A 22,625-nucleotide genomic window follows, 5' to 3' on the forward strand; every position below is an offset into this window, starting at 1 on the left:
CCAAGAAAATAGTTGTTAGTATTTTATTTTTTATCACATTATAACACCTGAAAAACCATTTTGTTGCCACCTCATGGTTACTTCAAAGATTAAGGGTGGATTAGGTTGGATACTCGATGGGCTTGTGGATCATCCTTGGTAGTAGATTTTACCCTAAACCCAATTAGTTTTGGGCTAGACCTGACTCGCTTAGTCATTGGGACAAGCTCAGGTATGAGTGCAGCTTAGTCATGCCCTTATACCGAACCAACCCATGTAAAATATATATTAGTCACTATGATATGAAAACTACCATATGAACCATGATTTTTATGGATTCTTTGTTCTTTTCTCTTGAATCTAACCAGAAAGGATGTAATTTACATGCTTGGTTTTATAAGGACCAGCTCTTGAATTATCCAGTTATGATGCATAAACAAATTTTTTAAGGCTTTAAAATTAATGGCTTATAGTCTTCACAAATATTGAAACATTAAAAAATTATATTTTTTATCAAAAATACATGATCCAACAATTGATTCCTAGCCAATTTACCATGCAAAAAAAGCATTGAAAATGCTCATATTTCAAGTTTTCATATTCTAGTGACTATAGAGAGAGAGAGAGAGAGAATTGGTGGTAGCGGCCTACTCTGTTTCGTGCCTACCAAGCTTTGAAAGGAGTTTTTTATTTTTTCTAAAATATGACCATACAGATGTGATCTACATGCTTGATTTTATAGGAATCGACTCTTGGATCATCTGATTCTGACACACAGGTAGGTTTTTATAATATTCAAAATGAAAAATAATCGTAATATACGACAAATATGATGTGTTTTTTCAAATGCCCTAAAATTTTTGAAATTTTTCCTCTAGCCAAAACCACAAATAAAAAACTTTTTAGAACTTTTTCACCCTTCTCATAAGCGAACCTCACAAAGTTTGCATGATATATCGTTATGCCCATCGATTAAGGCAAAACCTCATTTAAATTTCATATTCACACATATTTTTTTATAAATTTTCAGTGATTTATCAGCGGCACTTCATCATTGCATTCTGACGAGGTTACGATCAAAAGGTGAGTTTCATACAAACAATATATATATATGCATATTGTTTTATTTTCATTCCAAACTTTTTTTTTGTAGAAATGAGCATCATCTAGGCCCATGCGTATTTGTGTATGGTTGTTTGCTTGTCTTGTATTTTATTTAATATTTTCTACATGATTTATCATTTAGGGTTTACCATGTTGTAGATGATTTATGTGTGTTTGCTTATTCTTTATTTAATTTTTAGTATTTCTGTGTTGGTACAATGGGGCTAGGGTTGACTGTGTTGGTGTTTATTTGTGATGTTTTTGATAGGTAAGCTATATTAATTGTTTACTAATAATCTTTTTTCATAATGATGTCACAAATTCCAAAAATCATATGATCTCATTTTATAAGAAAATGAGGAAGGTTGTTGACAAGAAGACAAAGAACAAAAAAAAGACCGTAGTAGAAAACAACGAAGACCAAAAAGGCAAAGGTTGCAAATACAGAGGTTGTGGAGATGAAAGATCCAAAATTATGGGCAATTATAAGGACTATATGTTATTAATATTATAATTTATTAATTGTAAAACTGGGTCAAAACTTATATAACAGAAAATGATGGATTTGTGATTTTAGAGAACACCACAAATAATTGTTGCGAACAATAACCATTAGTTGCAATCTTTTGTAATTTTGTAACAAATAATAAGAAAATATGCCATCTTCTTATAAAATATATGATTTTACTCGGTTATCAATAACATATCTCTTTGCATAATTAGATATGTTATTTTAGTCTATTATTTGTAAAGTTATGATTAAAGAAGGTTCACATAAGTTATATATATACACTTCATATTTGCGATTCGGTATAAAATATATGATTTTACTAAGGTATTTGTGATGTTATATTTATCTATAACTGTCACTTAAATGTATGTTCACACCTATTTTTTTGGTATAAAATATATGATTTTACTAAGGTATTTATGAAGTTACATTTATCTTTAACTATCACTTAAATATATGTTCACATCTATTTTTTGGTATAAAATATATGATTTTACTAAGGTATTTGAAAAATTACATTTATCTTTATCTGTCACATAAATATATGTTTGCACCTATTTTTTTGGTATAAAATATACAATTTTACTAACATATTTGCGCAGTTATATTTATCTATAACTATCACTTAAATATATGTTTGCACCTATTTTTTTGGTATAAAATATACGATTTTACTAAGATATTTATGAAGTTACATTTATCTTTAATTGTCACTTAAATATATGTTCGCACCTATTTTTTTGGTATAAAATATATGATTTTACCAAGCTATTTATGAAGTTACATTTATCTTTATCTGTCACTTAAATGTATGTTTGTACCTATTTTTTTGGTATAAAATATATAATTTTTCTAAAGTATTTGCGAAGTTACATTTAGCTTTTACCGTCACTTAAATATATGTTCACAACTATTATTTTTTATATAAAATATGTGATTGTACTAAGGTATTTGCAAAGTTACATTTATCTTTGACTTTCACTTAAATGTATGTTCACACTTTTTTTTGTCTAAAATATACAATTTTATTAAGGTATTTACGAAGTTACATTGTATTCATTTTATTCATTCAAAAATATGCCACGCTCATACATTGCATTCATTCTATTTATTCATTTAAAAATGAACATACTCATCCAATCATTCATTCATTCAAAACTGAATTTGCTCATGCATTTCATTCATTTAAAAAATAAACTTGCTCATGCAATTGTAATTGTTAACTGATTAATTGCAATTGCTAACTATCCATTGCTTTCCTATCTCACTGATATTATATGATCAAGCTTGGACTTCCTAGATGTCTTGCTAACCGTCCAATGCTTAACTTTGCAACCAACAACATCTTCTTGAGTTTTAAAGCATACAATTAAGTATATATCGTCACTAAATACCATTGCTTCTACATCATGATCATCTAAAACATCTATCCAACAATCTACGTTTGGAGAATAACTATAGAGAAGGCTCAATAACTCTTTTGCATAAATAGTTTTAGGAGACATCAAAGCCATAAATTTATTAAAGCTATTATTTTTGGAGACTAATATAGATCTTCAATTAGTGTGATAGGTACAATAGTGTGTTTTAACCATCTTAGAGTCCATCATTAACTGCTGCCAAAAAATAATTGCAGGAACAAGGCCGAAAAAATTTGGCCACAGAGCAAGAACAATGCTACATAATACAAGATACACACATATAATTAGACAAACAGTCACACGCAAATGATTTAATAAAAAAATAGAATAAGCTATATAACATGCAAAGATAACTAAAAAACCATGTAATTCTTCAACAAATGAAGTAACTCATGCCAAAAAAAGTAACCAATTCAACTTGCTGTTTCAAAAAAACTAACAGGTTCAGTCGTTAAAGATATGCTTACCATAAAAATTCACTGTCGATGATTTTCGATTGATGAATTGCCAAAAGTTGTTGGGAGGTCGTTGGGGACCACAAAAACCCTAGCTTATACAAAAATGACTCTTAGGTGAAAAAAAACCCTAATTTTATACAATGTTGGGAACATTTAATGCTTGTCTGAAAATTCCCTAATAAGAAGAAAATTCACATTGTATTCATCTCTAATATTTGTGATGTATCAGGAAATTCACAAATTTCTCAGCAAATATGCACATAAAGAGCATATTTGCAATGACATGATTTATGAAGTTACTATAGAATTTATGAACTTCATTTCTGAGTGCGAACTTCACGAAAAGTGAGGACTGCAGAAAGGAGAAATGTGGTTTGCAGAGTCTCTAACAACTTTGGTATAAAATATGCAATTTTACTATGGTATTTACGCAGTTAAGATCATAAAGAGGTTCACAAAAATTGTTTTTGAGCACTTTGTGAAGACCATAAAAAAATAGGTATGAACATGCATTCACGTGACACTTAAATTAAGGAGAAGGGTGGTTGCATGGTTTTCTGTGACTTTGGTATAAAATATGTGATTTTGCTAAGATATTTATGATTTTATGATTAACATAGAAAACCACATAAATAGCATATTTTTTATGCGCTTCTTGAAATTCATAAAAAAATATGTGTGAATATGAAATTTAAGTGAGGTTTTGCCTTAGCCGATGGGTTGAATGATATATCACGCAAACTTCATGAGGTTCACTTGTATAATGGGTAAACTGGTCCTAAATGTTTCTTATTTGTGATTTTGGGCAACGAGCAAATTTCAAAAAATTTAGGCCATTTGGGGTGCACATCATATTTGTCGTGTAGTATGGTTATTTTTCATATTTAAAAAATATTCAATGCTTAAAAAGTCATATTTTTTGTAGAAAAAATATGATCCAAGTGTCATTTCCTACCAAATCGACCATGTTGCACACATCTGCAGGGTCAGAATTTATGAAAAATAATCTGAAAACACCTATTTCTGGTGGTAGGCTACCACTTTTCATATATATATATATATATATATATATATATATATATATATATAGAGAGAGAGAGAGAGAGAGAGAGAGAGAGAGAGAGAGAGAGAAGGTGGTAGCTGCTAACCACGTTTTTTAAGGGGTTTCTCATGTCTTTCTTAAATTTGACCAATGAGCTCTACATGCTTGATTTTATAGGAATTGCCTCATAGATCATTTGATTCTGATATGCAGGTAGGTTTTTATAAGGTTTAAAAATCAACATTCTAAGATTTTTATAAATAATCATGGTTTAAAAAATTATATTTTTTTATCGAAAGAAACATAATCCAAGTGTTGTTCTCGTAAATTGACCATGTCAATTATATCTGAATGATTTAAGAAAAACATAGAAAAAATCCATCAAAAACTCGTTGTTCTCTCTCTCTCTCTATATATATATATATATATATAACTTGAACCTATGATTTCAAGCACAATATTTCCATATAATTTGGTGCCTTCAATATCACCAAATATTAATCCTATATTTGGGTAATGCATCCATGTTAAATGGGCACAATGCCAAATGAAACAAGTTATTAAATTTTTGGGAATTTTTTGAAATTGTGACCATACAAATGTGACCTATATGCATGTTTTTATAAGAATTAGTTCTCAAAGCATTTTATTCTGATGTGATGCATGGATAGGTGTTTATAAGGTTTAAAAAATCAATGACCTATAATTTTCTTAAAATTTTAGGCTCTAAATACCATTTTTTAATCCAAAATGCATGATCCAAGTGTCAATTTCAAGTAAATCAATCATGATGAACACATCTGTATGGTCAGAATTTTGAGAAAATACCAAAAAACCAAAAAAACGACTCACTTAGCATTGTGCCATGTTTAGCACACACACACACACACACACACACACATATATATATATATATATATATATATATATATATATATATATATATATATATATATATATATATATGCTGGTTCTACCCCATTTTCTCATTCTGCCTTGTTGTTGGGCCCCTTCAAAAATCATAGTTTTCAGTATTTTTTCTCACATCCAACACCATAGATTTGATCTATAGGTTTTGTTTAGTGGAAACTGGTTTTTGGATATATAATTTTTTAGGTTATCCAAAATCAATGGCTATGAAGGCATCATTTTTTCTCGGCTCATAAAAAATATTTTTTTATCAAAAAAACATGATCCAAGAGTCGATTTCTACTAAATTGATCATGCTAAACACATCTAACAATTTAGATCTATCATAAATCACTTCAAACTATGGGGCCTAACGAGGCTAAATGAGAAAAGAGGGGCTAATATGTTCATCTCTCTCTCTCTCTCTCTGTCTCTCTCTCTCTCTCTCTCTCTCTCTCTCTCTCTCTATATATATATATATATATATATATATATATATATATATATATATGCATGAAAAAAGGTATCAACGAACCCCCCTTTCGTGAGACACACACCTTGCTTGTAACTATTTTGAAAAAATACTTTAGAGGTGGTCAAGACTACCACTAAAGAGTGACAAAAATGCAAAAAAAAAATGTGTTATGATTAGTGGCACATATTGTGTCTGATCTGAATAGGACGAGATGGGTGTTTGACAATGGGATTTCGAAGGGTTTTTTCACATTTTTCTTAGATCTGACCGTACAGATTTGTTATACATGCTTGATCTTATAGAAAACAACTCTTGGATCATCCAATTTTGATACATAAGTAGGTTTTTATAAGGTTTAAAAAGATGATGGTCTAAGATTTTTCTAAATATTAAAGGCTTAAAAAATCATATTTTTCATAAAAAAACACAATTCAAGTGTTGCTTCCAACTAAATAAAACATGTAGATCACATCCATGGTGTTAGATGTGAGAAAAAAATAGAAAATGGGGTCATGCCACTTTGCTAAATTGATTGTACATACAATCAACTATAGCAAATATATCTATATATATATATATGAGAAATGGGTTGGTGCAAAATTGATATGTGCTAAATGGGTTTTTTTGTCCTTTCAGTATTTTTTTTTTTGCAGTTTCAACCCCATACATGTGTTGGGCATGGTCAATTTACTAGAAATCCACAATTGGATCATGTGTTTTGGATGAAAAAATGATATTTGGATCCTTGAAATTTTATAGAGATTTTAGACCGTTGATTTTTTGAACCTTATAAAAACCCACCCATGTGTCCAAATCAAACACTTCAAGAGCTTATCCTTATAAAATCAAGTGCATAGTCCCCTTGGTGATCATTTTGATGCATATTGTACACACTTTTTTTCATACATATCATGCATATTTCATGTATTGTTCCCATGCATTATGTATCTTCTAACCTGTTTATGTTTAAAAAAAAAACAATTGTGCCAATTGTCTCATTAAGAAAAACATACTTAGTTCTATCTTAAGATAATATTTTAGATAGATGGACATTAGGTTCTTAAGAAGTCTCACAGATTCATGGAACAATCTGATAACTCATTTGACTAGAGTATAAGTCATCCTAAACTTGATCCTATTTCCAGAAATATATTTCTGAAAAAGGCATCATTACATTTCTTCTTGTTAAAAGTAAAATATGTCTGTCTTTCCGATGCTTTTGACCTAAAAAACTTGTTTTTATCTTGGTTCTTTAAAAAAAATGGCTGTAAAAGTACCAGATTTTCCTGGCTCATAAAAACATGTTTTCTCATCTAAAAAACATGATCCAAAAGTCAATTCTCACTAAATCGGGCATGCTAAACACATCTAATGGTTTAGATATATCATAAAACACTTCAAAACTATGAAGCAGAACTATAAATGAGACCTAATATGTTCAGTTCTATATATATATATGAGTCGCTAGAATATGAGAATTGAAGTATGAGAACTAGAATTATGAGCATTTTCAACACTTTTTTTGCAAATCCAACAATGTGGATGTGCTTGGCATGGTGAATTTGCTAGGAATCAACCATTGGATCATGTATTTTTGATGAAAAAATATGATTTTTGAATATTTATGAAGATTATGAGCCATTGATTTTAAAGCCTTAAAAAAATCTCCTTTATGCATCAAAATCCGATGATTCAAGAGCAGGTTCTTATAAAATCAAGCATGTTAGATTCAAGAGAAAAGAACAAAAAGAAAATCGCAGTTTCCACATTAGTTATCATATTGCAGTGATATATATATATATATATATATATATATATATATATATATATATATATATATATATATATATATATATATACATACGGTGCTGCCTACTTTTTTTCATTCTGCCCGTTATGCCCTCTCAAATCATGTTTTTTTGGTATTTTTTTTTCTTACATTTAACACCATAGATGTTATCTTCGGCTTTTGGATCACCCGAATCTGACCTGTATACATGTTTTTCTGGTGATCCAAAATCAATGCTATGAAGGTAGTGCTCTATGGTTTTGAAGTGTTTTTAGATGCGTTTAGCATGCTCAATTTAGTGTGGTTTTGAAGTGTTTTATAATAGACCTGAACCATTAGATGTGTTTAGCATGCTCGATTTAGTGAAAATCACTATTTGATCATATTTTTTAGATGAAAAACATGATTTTATGAGCCGAAAAAAACTGATACCTTTGTAACCATTGATTTTGGATCACCCAAAAAGCGTTCGGATGATATGTAAGGGTTTTTATAAAAGCAAGCATCTAGATAACATGGTGAAATTTAAGAAGAAAAAAACGATGAAAATCTCTGTTCACTTGGATTGACAATAGTGAAGATTGTTTCACTTGTAGTCATCAACTCACTGTCAAACCATGCCATTGTCAACCGTCATTGGTGGGCACCATCTCTGTCTGTGGTTTGGTTGAGGCATGAGAGGCAGGGAGCGCTTAGGGTTATGAAAAGCATAGTGAGGGACAACATCATCATCGAAGCCGACGGTGGTGTGTTTGCTGCAGCCCCGCCCAGGTTCTCTCTCTCTCTCTCTCTCTCTCTCTCTGGTACGAGAGGCAAGGAGCGCCTAGGGTTATGGAAAGCATGGTGAGGAACAACACCATGGCCGGAGCCACTGGCGGTGCATTTGGTGCTGCTCCTCCCCCCCACCTCTCTCTCTCTCTCTCTCTGTGGGAAAATGGGAATGGAGGCTGAAGGCTGCCTACTCGAGCCTATCAAATAAGTAGCAGCTGCCATAAAAGAATACCTGAGCCTGACAAAAGTTGGGCCTGAACCCATCTGATATTGTATTAAATCTCGAGTCGTCGAGCCCTAATGGGCCTCACCAGGTTAGGGCCAACCCAATTCCACCACTGCTCTTGGTATCAATTTCGAGGATTCTTATTAGGTTTAATCTTCATTATGATGTTGTCATATTAATTATATTTTTGTTTTTTAAATCCCCTTAACTTTTTTTAATATCTTAAACGTATTTTTATGTAGGTTACTGTTTTGCTACCACGGTGGGTTCCAAATTCTCTAGTGAAAAACTAAATTTATTTATTTTAATTTTTTTTGTACATTTGATCCTCTAGATGTGCTTTACATATTTGATTTAGTATAAAACGACCATCAGATTATGTTTCTCTAGCGTATATGTCAGATTTTTTTAGAGTTGGAAAATCATCGGTTTAACCTGTATTGAATTTTCAACCCTCAAAAAATCAGGCAGGATACTAGGACCTACTCATCAACCAGTCTGGGTTCGAACCGGGTACCTGTGATCCGTCACTTTGACTGTGACAGAGCAGGGCTGCTACCTACCAAATTTTACCAATCCAGCTGCTGGATCTTCCCTTTCCCACCAACCCCCTTTCCCTTCAAATTGCTTTCTGAACAAAGCAAAGCAAATCAAAGGAAGGAGTGTTGGGGAGTCTCTCTCTCTCTCTCTCTTGTGTTTGATGCTGTTGTCTCTCTCCAATTCTCCCATGGAGGGATCCTTCTCGTTGTGTGCTTCTCACCATCCTTCTTCTTCTGCTTCTGCTTATCTCAACTTCAAGCATGCCAAGGGAGTCCCTCCTTCCTTCACTTCCTCGTCTTCCCAATTATCCTGGCGCTCCCATTTCCGCTCTCTCTCTCTTAGGTGAGTCTTTTCCTCTCTCTCTCTCTCTCATGCTTAGCTTGTTAGCTTGTTGGATTAGGAATATATGTAGATTTCGGTCTTGGTAATTTGGTGAACATCGATGTTTTTTTCTCTAATTTTTTTATATTTTAATGAAGATAATGACTTGAATGTAATGCTTGCGTGTGTATTGTATTCTTTTTGAGGAAATTCAAATTTTGAGAAATAAAAGAAAATCTGAGTAGGCTTCTTCTTCTTCTTCATATGAAAGAGGGGACTTGGGAGCTTTTCTTTCAAACCATCATTCTGGATTGGAGACAGTTTCGACGCAGACCAACGTCTTGGTTTCTCTGTTTCTTCGGTTCTTTGTTGTATAGTTTATGTTATAGTGATTTGCATTTTTCGTTTTTTTTAAATAAGATCAAGTGAGAGAAAAATGAAATCGAACCGATCGAAAGCCTTCATTAGAGCAGATGGCAGTAGCACCATTGATTCGGTGCATCTCGACAATGCCTTGAGCCCGAGGGTTAATTCAGTGAAACCTTCGAAAACGGTAGCCATTACAGATCAGGCAGCTGCTCTCATAAGGGCCGGAGTGCCGGTTATTCGTTTAGCTGCCGGGGAACCTGATTTCGACACTCCCGGACCTATCGCCGAAGTACATTCTCGATTCTTTTTTTTTTCCTTCTTCTTGCTTAACTCTTGAAATCTTTTGTTCGGAACTGCTCCTAAGTTCTAAGTTTTCAAGGATAATTGTGAAACTTGTAGGCTGGAATTCATGCTATTCGTGAAGGATACACTAGGTATACGCCGAATGCTGGTACAATGGAGCTCCGAATGGCAATCTGCAATAAACTCAAAGGTTCGTTTTGGCTTTTTCACATGGAGTGAATTTCCTGACGTATGTTTCCCTCTGGCAACTTTTTGATAATTCAAGGTTTTCTTTTATTTTCTTGTTCCTGTTGTAGAGGAGAATGGGATCTCTTATTCTCCAGATGAGATTCTGATCAGCAACGGGGCAAAACAGGGCATCTTGCAAGCTATACTTGCCGTTTGTGCACCAAGGGATGAGGTAACTTTGAAAACTTCATAATGTTAAACATATTGGCAGAGGAAAGATGAGAGAGAAATACACACACACACACACACATTCACACGCACAAAGTCTTCAAAAGTATGCTCTAACCATGGACCCTCACCTATCCCATATGCTATGGCTCTATTCTGTACCTTGGAACCAGATTTTGCAACATGTTTTGGATTTTAAACTCCATGGTAACCCTTATACCAATAAATATCAGCAACTAGCAGATCTCCTATCTTTTTTCATCTGCCTTTATCAGAATCCATTTAAATTCAATGGTGTTAAAGCCCTAATTCACATAATGGATGCATTTATTAATTGGGTAATCCTTAGTACTTTCAATGTGTAGTTTCAAGATGACATTGAAGGAGGTATACATGTATTTTCTTATGACAGTAACATATGTGCACTATCCAGGTATAGTATAGTTAAACAAATGAGCATTCAACATACTTTTGCTAGTTACTGTTCTTCTTACTGCATGCATTAATATCATCAATACTTAGCCCAACTACACGGGACTACTCATCATTCTTATCAGCTCCGGTATTAGAGGTTTTCTGTATAGATGTGTCAACTAGCAACGGCCCAAGCACCACAATTGGCTTAAGTAAATCCAATAGCATATTAAAACAAATAGGATGCGTTATTGCCTTGACAAAAGGAATTCAACTAGATAAACACTTAAAAAGTTGTATTAGTATAAAAAGCAGACACTTCCTCTATAAAATATTTCCCAGGTCTTATGGTAAGGGAAATAAGATTTAAATATTCAATACAATAAGTCTTGTCTTATTTCTAGGACAGTAAGAATTGATAATTAATTAAGAAATCATAATGATCAACAAATTAGTTTTTGTGATTTTTATGTTTAATATTCTGTCGACTATCCTTGGTCTGTGTGTGTGTGTGTGTGTGTGGCTGGGTGGGCAGGTGGAGGGACATGATAGAAAGAGAGTTTATGTTTAATTTTTTGGAATCGATCTTTGGTCTGTGTATGTGTGTGTGGCTGGGTGCCGGGTGACAGGGATGTGTAAAACCTGAAGAAGCCTTTGTTGTTTCTTGTCTTTCTTTAGTTAGTTTGATTCCAAATTTTCCTTCTATATAATGCCATACCGTTCTATTTCAATTTTTATGTATTAAACTCAAAAACTACATAGGTTTTGAGTTTTTGTTATGATTTTCATGGTAAAATTCTGATTGAAATTTTGATCACTTTATTTTCAACAAATCTTAAGTATTCCTCATTGTATGAGTAACCTTGGAGAAATTATCATTCTGCACTAAAGTGGATTACAGACCTTCTAACTCAATGGCCACTATGTAGCATTGAATCCACTCTACTGGTGAGTACTTAGGCAGTGGAAGTGCTGATGGTATGACATTGATGCAGTTAGAGGCCCAATCCTGACCTTGTGAATGACTTTTGATGGGCCTGTTTTATGGCATACACTAAATTGGCCTTTTCAATTTTGTTCAACTTAGTCATGTGTATTCAAGGATAATTTAGCTGGTCATGTTAAATTGTACATATATTTATATATATACTTATGTATGAATGGTATTATATACGTACATATATACATATATATACTTGTGTATATACATATATTTGTGTATATATAATATATAATACATATATTTTTATCAATAAATATATATGTTAGAGGGAGAGTCAAACTGGGTTTGATTGCTCCCAACGGCTAGAAATTCTAGCCGTTGGGCAGAGTCAAATCTAGTTTGACTGCTTCCAACGGCTAGAATTTTTAGCCGTTGGGAGCTTGACTCTCTCTTTTTAGCCTCATTCTTCTCTACCCTCTTGTATATATAGGGGTGTTCTCCCTTTTGATTTGTAAGCCTTTTCGCACATTTTTTTTGTTGAATAGATTATATTTTATTCCCTTTTATGGGTTTGTGAGTGTGTTCTTTTAGAACACTTTGTGGCTCACTTTTTGAGTGTTGTAAGTGGATTCCTTGAGGGAACACTTTGGTTCATGAATTGAAGTCTTGTTATTTTTTAACATGGTATCAGAGCAAAGGTTGCTCTTGACTTTTGAAGGTTGCTTGTTGCTTCGTTTTTTGTGCTCAACGGAAGAAAGAAAGACCTTTTTGGTGAATCAAGTGTTCGCGAAATTGTGTAAGTATGGCTTGTTGGCTCATGTGATCATAGAGGTGTGCTCGTTCTTTTTCATCTCCTCTCTCTTCTCCATTTTTTCTCTTCTCTTGTTCTCTTTTCTTTCTTTCTCCCTCTTAAGCCCTTGTAAAAATGAATGATAATGATAATGTCACCATTAACCCATAAAGCTCAATGATTTCAATTATGTAATATGGGCTTCTATCATGAAGCACCTTGTTTGGGGAAAGGGATTGTGGAGACTAGTAAATGGATCTGATCTAGAACCTAAGCTAGTTCTCACTAAGGTAGAGGGTGAGAAAGAGGTTCCTCTAATTGAAAATGAGAAAACAAAAGCTATAACCACTTATGAGAAGTGGAAGAAGTGAAGGATGGGACATGCCAAGATCATGTCTTGGCTTATTAATAATGTGCATATGAAAAAATGTTCAAGTCTCGCCAAATTTGAACATGTTAATAAAGCTTGGGATTATCTTAAGAGAATGTATTCTCTTAAAGATATTGCACATATATGTAACGTGTAAGATAAAGTTTGGATTATGGTTCAAGGGGATAAAACTATTAGAAAATATTATAATGACCTATTCAAACTTAGAATTGATTTTTCTAGAGCCAAAGTGACATTGTCCCAAAGACATAGAACTCTGTTGAAGACAAATAGATGCAGAGCACCTTTATCAATTCATTAATGGTCTAAGGCCGGAATTTGAATCTACCAAGTCTATTCTTCTCCATAGAGGAAAAGTGTCATCTATTAAAGACACTATAAAAGAGTTGAGTATGAAACAAAATAAATTTAAAAAGCATGTAAGCAAAAGTGAAGATGACTCGGTCTTAGCCGTTTCTACACCGAGAAACCATGTTCGTGCATATAAGTCACCTCACTATATAAGACCAAGAAATGACTATGAAAGAAAGAAAATCATTTGTTATTTTTGTCATGAAGCCCAAATGTCCTAAACTAAAAGGGACATTTGAGAAGAAAGTTGCTTTGGTTGACTCTCCTCAAGAGTCTAGGACAAGGGCTTTCCCACATCTCAAGAATCATCTATTGAAACCATGTCTCTAGCCCAATTAGTTGAAGCTCTTCAACCTCTTCTTAGAGGGTCATCTTCTTGAGCTAGGGCTGCGACATCATCTTGTTCGGACCCATGTAAGATTCCTTGGCTTCTTGACTCTGGTGCATCCTTCCACATGACCCCTAACAATGATATTTTATCCTAATGCTATAGCAATTCAAGTGTATCAAAAGTTTTACAGTTGATGGTATGCCTCTTGAAATCAAAGGAATAGGAAGTTTTGAAAAAGATCTTTCAAACTTCAATAAATTTCTCATTTCAAAAATTAGATACATTGCTAAATTAAATTTGAATATCTTATTTGTATCTCAAATATCCAATTATGGTCTCTTTCTCTTCAAACGAATGTTTGGTGCTGGATCGTTTGTCCAAGAAGCTGATTGGGCAAGGCCTTAGAGAAGGAGGCCTCTACTATATAGATTTTTTTGGAGATACCGAAATATGTTTTTTGTTGTAATGTCCAAAAAATGGATTTGAAATTGTGGCATAAAAGATTAGAACATCTCAGTGTATCTAAAATCTATTTTTTCAAGTTTGGAAAATTTTTATAATAATGATGATTTCACTTGTGAAGACTATGTTCTTGAAAAAATGAAAAGATTGTCATTTAAAGATAGAACTTTTATTTCCTTTGGACCATTTGAGTTAGTTCATTCGGATGTTTGGGGTCCAACACCGGTTATGTCTACAGGTGAATATAGATATTATGTTATATTTGTGGATGACATGGATGACTTTACTAGATATACTTAGATTTACTTAAGCATAAATCTAAAGTTTTTTTTTCATTTTCAAAGTTTTCATAAGATGGTCAAAAATAGATTTGAAAATGATGTCTCGATATTTCAAACTGATTCAGGGGAGAATTTTTGTCAAAAGAATTTAAAAACTATCTCGACTCACATGACATCACACATTAAAAATCTTGTCCACATACACTACAACAAAATGGTCTGGCTGAGAGAAAAAATAGGCACATTATTGAAACTTCAAGAACTTTATTTATTGGTAGCTATGTGCCTAAGGTTTTTTGGGCACAAGTTGTTCTGACTGTTGTTTATCTTATAAACAGAATGACATCTTCTTCTCTACGCAATACCTCCCCAGTTGAAAAACTCTTTAAACTCTCTCTTGATTATTCAATATTACGAACTTTTGGTTGCAAATGCTTTATTTTTACCAATTAGAATGACAAGTTTTCTCCTAGAACTATTCCTTATGCCTTCTTTGGTTATTCCGACAACCAAAAGGGATATAGGTGTTATGACTCTGAAATTGGGAAATTATACATCTCTCAAAATATTACCTTCTTGAAAAAAGAAAATTTCTTTGATAAGGATAAACCGAAGGAAGTAATCGAGTATTCTTTTTTGTTTGACCTTGTTTTCAAACAAAATATTGATAAATGTGACTGTGAACATGATTTGGAGAAAATCAAAACTTATATACAATATTCTAGAAGGGAAAATCAAAACCCTCCATTTGCACTTGAAAAGTTTTCTAACCTTAGTAATGATGAACCACATATTAGAAAATCATCTAGAATATCAAAAACCCCATCCAACTTTGTATCATATGATTCATTTTCTTCAAAATATCAAGCATGCATAGCCCTAATTCACTCATATGTAAAACCCTCATCTTATGCTCGGGCTACAGAACACTCTGAATGGGTTGAAGCTATGAGGGTAGAACTTGAAGCTTTAAAAAATGCTCAAACTTGGTATATTTAAATTCTTCCACCAGCATTGAAACCCATATGTTGTAGATGGGTATATAAAATAAAAACCAAGAGTGATGGAACTCTTGAGCGATATAAAGTTAGGCTTATTGCAAAGGAATATTTGCAAGAATATGACATTGATTATGAAAAAACTTTGCTCTGGTTGCTTGCATGGTCACGGTTAGAACTCTTATTGCAGTAACGTCAATTAAAAACTGGTCTATATATCAAATGGATGTCAAAAATACATTTTTAAATGAAAAACTTATGGAAGAAGTATACATGGAGGCACCTTCTGGTATGAGTCTTTCTCAAGGAAAGTTTCTTCGCCTTCAAAAGGCATTATAGAGGTTCAAATAGGCACCCAAAGTCTAGTATGATAAATTCAGAAAAGTTATGTTTGATAGAGGTTCAAATAGGCACCCAAATTGCTTTGTTTGTTAAGGATTCTGATGCATGTACTGCCATTTTATTGCTCTATATAGATGATATGATAATCCCTGTTGGCGACAAACATGGAGTTCAATATGTCAGTCATATTCTTAAAACTAGTTTTGAATTGATTGATTTGGGTTTTCTACGTTACTTTTTAGATATAGAAGTTGTTTATTCCCCTAGAGGTTATTTATTATCTCAGTCTAAGTTTACTTCTGATATTATTCTAAGGTCTGAAATATGAGATGATAATAAGGTTGACATTCTTGAAGTAACAAATGTCAAGATGAAAATTGATGATATGGAGCATATGAATGATTCAACTCTTTATAGACAACTTATTAGAGTTATTTCTTACCTAACTGTTACTAGATCTGATATAGCACATGCTGAATACACAGCTAGTCAGTTTCAGCACGCTCTCACATCGGTTCACATGAGAGTTATTTTGTGTATTATTAGATATCTTAAAAATACTTTTTAGAGGCATATTTATATCTTCGTCTTCTGCATTAGATTTACTTGCATATATAGATGCAAATTGGGGAGGTGATCTAAATAATAGACACTCAACCATAGTTTTTGTGTTTTTTTAGGTGAATCGTTGATCTCGTATAGGTGCAAAAAGCAATAGAAAGTCTCTCTTCTCAACTGAAGCCGAGTACCTAGCCCTAACTACTACCACAATGGAGGTAGTGTGACTGAGAAAACTGCTGATATAGGAACCAAGATTTTAGGAGCTTCAAAGATGTACTGTGATAACAAAAGTATTATCTACATTGCCAGCAACAACACCTTTCACGAAAGAACGAAGCACATTGAAATGGGCTGCTATTATGTTCGAGAGGAATATCTTCAAAGAACAATCGATTTGCCTTATGTTACATCATAGTACCAATTGACGGACTTTTTTATCAAACCTCTCTTTGCTCCTAGGTTTCACTTTCTTTTAGTCAAACTTTTGGTATTCTACCGTAAGTTTGAGGGGGATTGTTAAATTGTATATATATTTATATATACTTATGTATGTATGATATTATATACGTACATATATATGTACTTGTGTACATACATATATTTATATATATACAATATATAATACATATATATTTATCAATAAGTATATATGTTAGAGGGAGAGTCAAACTGGGTTTGACTGCTCCCTCTCTTTTTAGCCTCTCTTCTCTATCCTCTTGTATATATAGGGGTGTTATCCCCTTTGGTTTGTAAGCCTTTTGGCACACTTTCTTTGTTGAATAGATTATATTTTGTTTCCTTTTATGGGCTTGTGAGTGTGTTCTTTTAGAACACTTTGTGGTTCACTTTGTGAGTGTTGTAAGTGGATTCCTTGAGGGAACACTGTGGTTCGTGAATTGAAGTCTTGTTGTTTCTTAACAGGTCATACTAGCCAAAGACATTGATAGACATTATATAGAGAGTGAGAGATAGGATTACTAAATGAAATATGCTTAATAAAACATGCTAAATGGTTTTTTTTTGCTTTTCCGGTGTTTTTTTCGCGATTCCAACCACATAGATGTGTTCGGCATGGTCAATTTACTAGGAAACGATACCTGGATAATGTGTTTTCAATAAAAAAAACAATATTTATAGCCTAAAAAATTTACAAAGATTTTGGATGGCTGAGTTTTTGGACCTTCTAAAAACCCACCCATGTGTTGTAATCCTTTTTTTTTTTAATAAAATCAAGTACATAGATCACATCTGTACGGTCAAAATTTAAAATAAAAATGAAAAAATCCCAAAAAACCCATAAAACCCATTTAGCATATTTGCATCTCTCTCTCTCTCTCTCTATATATATATATATATATATATATATATATATATATACATCCTGGATACTTGTTTACATGACTTTATTCACAAATAAATCTTAGGACCTTGTATAAAAAAAATGAACTATGGTCAAGCATGGATAGCTTCCACGTGATTGTCTGCAAACATACATAGGTTTCTTAACTTTGATCTTGAGAGAAAAATAAAATATAGTCAGGGATTTTGCCAAGGATTTTATAACTAGTGGGCTTACTATTTTATACTGTTTTGTCCTCACTTGTCATTCCTGTGCAGACATGGTTTTCTACACATCATTGTCATTCATATACATTTTCGAATTTCTCATGTTTGTGATCTTCTTTGGTTTCTTACTGAATGGGTCACCAACCTCTGCAATTAGGTCATAATACCAGGACCTTTCTGGGTCAGCTACCCAGAAATGGCTAGACTGGCTGATGCTACTCCAGTGATAATTCCAACACCTATAACAAATGACTTCCTTTTAGATCCAGATGTTCTGACCTCAAAACTCACTGAAAAATCACGGCTGCTGATTTTGTGCTCTCCTTCTAATCCCACTGGATCTGTTTATCCAAGGAAGCTGCTAGAAGAGATAGCAAGAATAGTAGCAAAACACCCCAGGTTACTGGTAAGCTTTCTCAAGAACAGATTAACAGTTAACAGCCTTGTAGTGCTGGTTAACAGTTGGATATATGGTAATCTGATTCCTTTTTCTTGTTTCAGGTACTGTCAGACGAGATATATGAGCGCATTATATATGAGCCTGCTCAACACATAAGCTTTGCTTCCTTGCCTGGTATGTGGGAGAGAACTTTAACCGTGAATGGGTTCTCCAAGGTAATATTCTCACACGGAAACCTTCATTTATGTTTGTTGTTAATCATGCAGATCAGTTAATGCGTACATGTGTATGAGAGAGAGAAGGTATTATGGTTCTAATATATTTAGATTAATGCACGTCTTTGCTGGCATAAGTCCTATGAAAATTTAGATATAACATTTTCTATATATTCAATATCATCAGCTTGCTATTCTAGAATGCTTGACCATAGAGAGTGCATTGTGTGGCTGTTTTTTTTAGGAATAAAACTTTGTAGTATGCTATGATAATCATTGCCATAAAAAAGGTAAAATTGTCAATTGAACTTAGCCTTAGTATATGAAAATGAAAATTAGGCTATCTTGATCATGTTCCAGGAAATAATTTTTCCAAATCTTTATTGGATCTGTACAAATGTAGAGAGAGAGAGAGAGTAATGTATAGACACACCAATTTCAAGATCCAACATATGAGATATGTTTGACATGGTCTACTTGCTATTTTGCAGGTTTTATTAATGACAATGTCAAAAGATTCAATTTTTAAGATATGAAAATGAAAAAGAAAAAAAAAACAATATTACCTATAAGTAACCCCTACCAATCTATAACTAGTTATAACTAGTTTTGCAATACAATGAACAGAGAACTCATTGTCTTGAATATATCCTATTGGTGTATTGTTCGAAGCATTTAGCAAGTGACATTAAAGGCATTTTATGTCACTTAATATACGGTGCAGTGGTCAAATATGAATTATGACATCCGTTGATCTGTCTGCTTTTTTTGGTTAGATGACATTATACTTACGAAGATTATAATGTACTTTTATGACCAGGGTATACATTGTACTAATCATCAGGGACAATTTATAAACACAAATTCCTGTGCTGTTTGTCCAATATTTTTGGGATCATTCTTTTGGAATTTGACCTGAGACTCCTGTGTTAACCTCTAAAAAGTGTTATGTGAGTTGACAATGAATTGTCATGGTTTTCAAGGGCATTTTGCCCCTCCATATGAAAAGCTTGACATTCTTTTCTCTTTCTCTTTGTTGTTATGTAGGCAAAAAAAGGTTTATCATCACTTATTCAAAGGGTGGCCTTTTTCCATCCTTCATAAATTAGAAAAGAAATAAATGATACATGCATGCATGCACACGTAGTCCCTTGTGGAGAATTAACAGATTTTCTACATTTTCCTGCCCTAAATATATTTTTGATATACCATGATGACTGCATTTTCCATCACTACAAGGAGTATTTTAGTAAAACTTTCAAAGGCACCCATGAGAAGATGTTCCAAATGACAAATCTAGGTGCAAATTTGGCGTTCACTTTTTTGGTAAACTTCTTATCCACAGTGATGACAATGGTATGGGGCCACCATGGTATTTTGCAATTTGTTAAGGACAAGAACATCTGGAAACTTCAGTAATATCCATTGAAGGCTATGGACCTAAAATCACACACACACACACACACATTTGCACACATGCATACACACACATACATGATATTGTGAAGATTTGTCTATTGTGAATTCACTTCCTAGCGTAAGGACTCATGTCCAAGCTGTGTCATGCATGTCATTTTCCTGAAAGTAACTAAGTTTTACACTGTAATGTGTACAGGCTTTTGCAATGACGGGATGGCGGCTTGGTTATCTTGCTGGGCCAAAGCACTTTGTGACAGCTTGCAGTAAAATCCAGAGTCAGGTGAGCTGATTCCTATGGTATATTTGTCTGTTACTTCATTGGTGGCTGAGTATGACTGATTTGTGGGTGCCCATAGTTTACCTCTGGTGCTAGCAGCATTTCTCAAAAAGCAGGACTTGCAGCATTAGGCATGGGATATGGAGGAGGCGAGGCAGTGTCTGTAATGGTGAAAGCATTTCAAGAAAGGAGGGACTTTTTAGTTAAGAGGCTTAGAGCGTTGGATGGTGTTAAGATCTCAGTGCCGCAGGTAGAGCTGCCAATTGTCACTTAAATCTCATGTTTTTAGCTTAACTGCAATGTAATGGACATTGGAGGAGTGCCAACTGCAAGTGTCATTAGCATTGATCGATACAAATACATTAGTGTGGATGTTTTCCTACATTTTCATTGTAAATCTTAAGAGTATCTTGATGATATAAATAAAAAAGGAAACAGATGAAAAACAAATAGGAAGATATGGGGAAAAGTATACGCTAAGAAAAGTTCCTTAAATTTTTTAACAAAATATAGTAGGCAACCTAAAAGTTATAAAAAATGATAAAATTTTGTTTATTGCATCCTTCTTTTATCTCAGCTTCTAAAAGCACAAAAATCTTAATGTTTAAAACATTTTTCAAAAAAGCCTATGTAAAGGAAAAAAATAAAAATAAAAATTTCTAAAACGACATAAAATGGTTGCATTGAGTTTTGGCAAAAATGGTTAAATTTGAATACATTGCATGAATATCCTTTAAAATATTTTTTAGCATTTCATGTTAATATTTGATATGCTCATTATATCACTGATATCTGTGACTATGTTCAAGAGGGATCAGCAAATGAATGTGATCAAGTGATATAGCCAAGTTATTCCAACTATGTTGTCAAACATTTGAATGCTCCACTAACTGTCTTGTTGATTCTTTGCATCTGCAGGGTGCTTTCTATCTTTTTCCAGACTTCAGTTCCTACTATGGAGCAGAGGCTGAAGGGTTTGGTGTAATTGATGGTTCTGATTCTCTTTGTCGATTTCTGCTTGACAAAGCACAAGTATGGAAGATATAATCTAAAATTTGAATCACAAAGTTTGTCATGATATTCCTCCAATTCAGTCTAATCCTCCATTGCTTTACAGGTTGCCCTTGTCCCTGGGGATGCTTTTGGTGATGACAACTGCATAAGGTTTTCATATGCTGCATCTCTCTCAACACTGCAGGCTGCCATGGACAAGATTGACAAGGCATTGGCTCTCCTCAAGCCCGCCATTCCAGTTTGACACCTTCAATACTGTATTACAAACTTTTTACTAGGTGGTTATGTCAGAATTTGCCAGCCATCTATTTGTAGCGTTGCAGCATTTAGCAGATGAGTTTTGGATAGCTGATGTTGTGGTTAGAAAGAGCCAATAGTTTGCTGTAATAAGTGTTTTTTCTGTTGATTTTCTTTTGTTTTCCACAAGCTATTGATAAAATCTCTGGCATTAATGAACCTTTTACTGCAAGTCGTAGTGATAAGGTCAAGAAACTATCTCTATCACTATATATATATATATATATATATATATATATATATATATATATATATATATATATATATATATATATATGTGTGTGTGTGTGTGTGTGTGTGTGTGTGTGTGTGTACACCCTTTGGCAGAGTCAAGCTTGAATGGGATGCATGAGATATTTAACTCTGTCCAGTCTTAGTACAAAGGGAACCTTTGGGCCTAATGTCATCGTCTAAACTCCTGAACCCCTTTTGACTATATGTACTATATAAAAATGCATACTATTTAGTCACTTTGAGAAGACCTCTAGGATAGGGCACCTTTGGGCCTAATGTCGTTGTCTAAAACTCCTGAACCCCTTTTGACTATATCTACTACATAAAAATGCATACTATTTAATCACTTTGAGAAGACTTCTAGGGTGTGTTTGAATCCCTCTGATTTCAATCCTGAGGTGCTGTAGACTAAAATGAAGAAAGAGAGAAAGAAGCATGACATGCATCCCCAGTACAACTAATACACAGATTTCTCCTTTATCTTTTATCTCTTGATTTCAACAAATGTAAACTTTAATTTGCTCTTCGAGTTGGCGTGATCTGGCTGGCATAGTTGGCATTCCCACTTCACTCCTACATTTTTATCTTCAGTAACTGTTGAACCTTCTAAACATTTGTCTGAGCTTTCCAAACTTTTACCGCTGCTCTTGTATGCTGGATCCAAATCAATAGGCTTAATACTGACCCCTCAAACTTGGTCAGGGATGAGGCCAAAGGCAAAAGTT

At 33.4% G+C, this 22,625-nt stretch overlaps 1 protein-coding gene across 1 annotated transcript; it reads left to right on the top strand.

Annotated features, from left to right (window-relative positions):
• The first annotated feature begins 9,337 nt into the window (after nt 1-9,337).
• Nucleotides 9,338-21,861, top strand: LOC149816655 (bifunctional aspartate aminotransferase and glutamate/aspartate-prephenate aminotransferase-like). The gene is made up of 10 exons (XM_089986638.1): nt 9,338-9,567; nt 9,967-10,204; nt 10,315-10,408; nt 10,515-10,618; nt 18,202-18,450; nt 18,546-18,659; nt 20,275-20,358; nt 20,435-20,605; nt 21,274-21,387; nt 21,473-21,861. Exons 1-10 carry the CDS (start codon nt 9,386-9,388, stop codon nt 21,611-21,613), a joined length of 1,491 nt encoding a protein of 496 aa, XP_089842764.1. The 5' UTR covers nt 9,338-9,385; the 3' UTR covers nt 21,614-21,861.
• The last annotated feature ends 764 nt before the right edge of the window (nt 21,862-22,625 follow it).

Source organism: Nuphar pumila, chromosome 14, assembly GCF_984573655.1.
Source record: "Nuphar pumila chromosome 14, dmNupPumi1.hap1.1, whole genome shotgun sequence".
In the NCBI taxonomy this organism is placed as follows: Eukaryota; Viridiplantae; Streptophyta; class Magnoliopsida; order Nymphaeales; family Nymphaeaceae; genus Nuphar; species Nuphar pumila.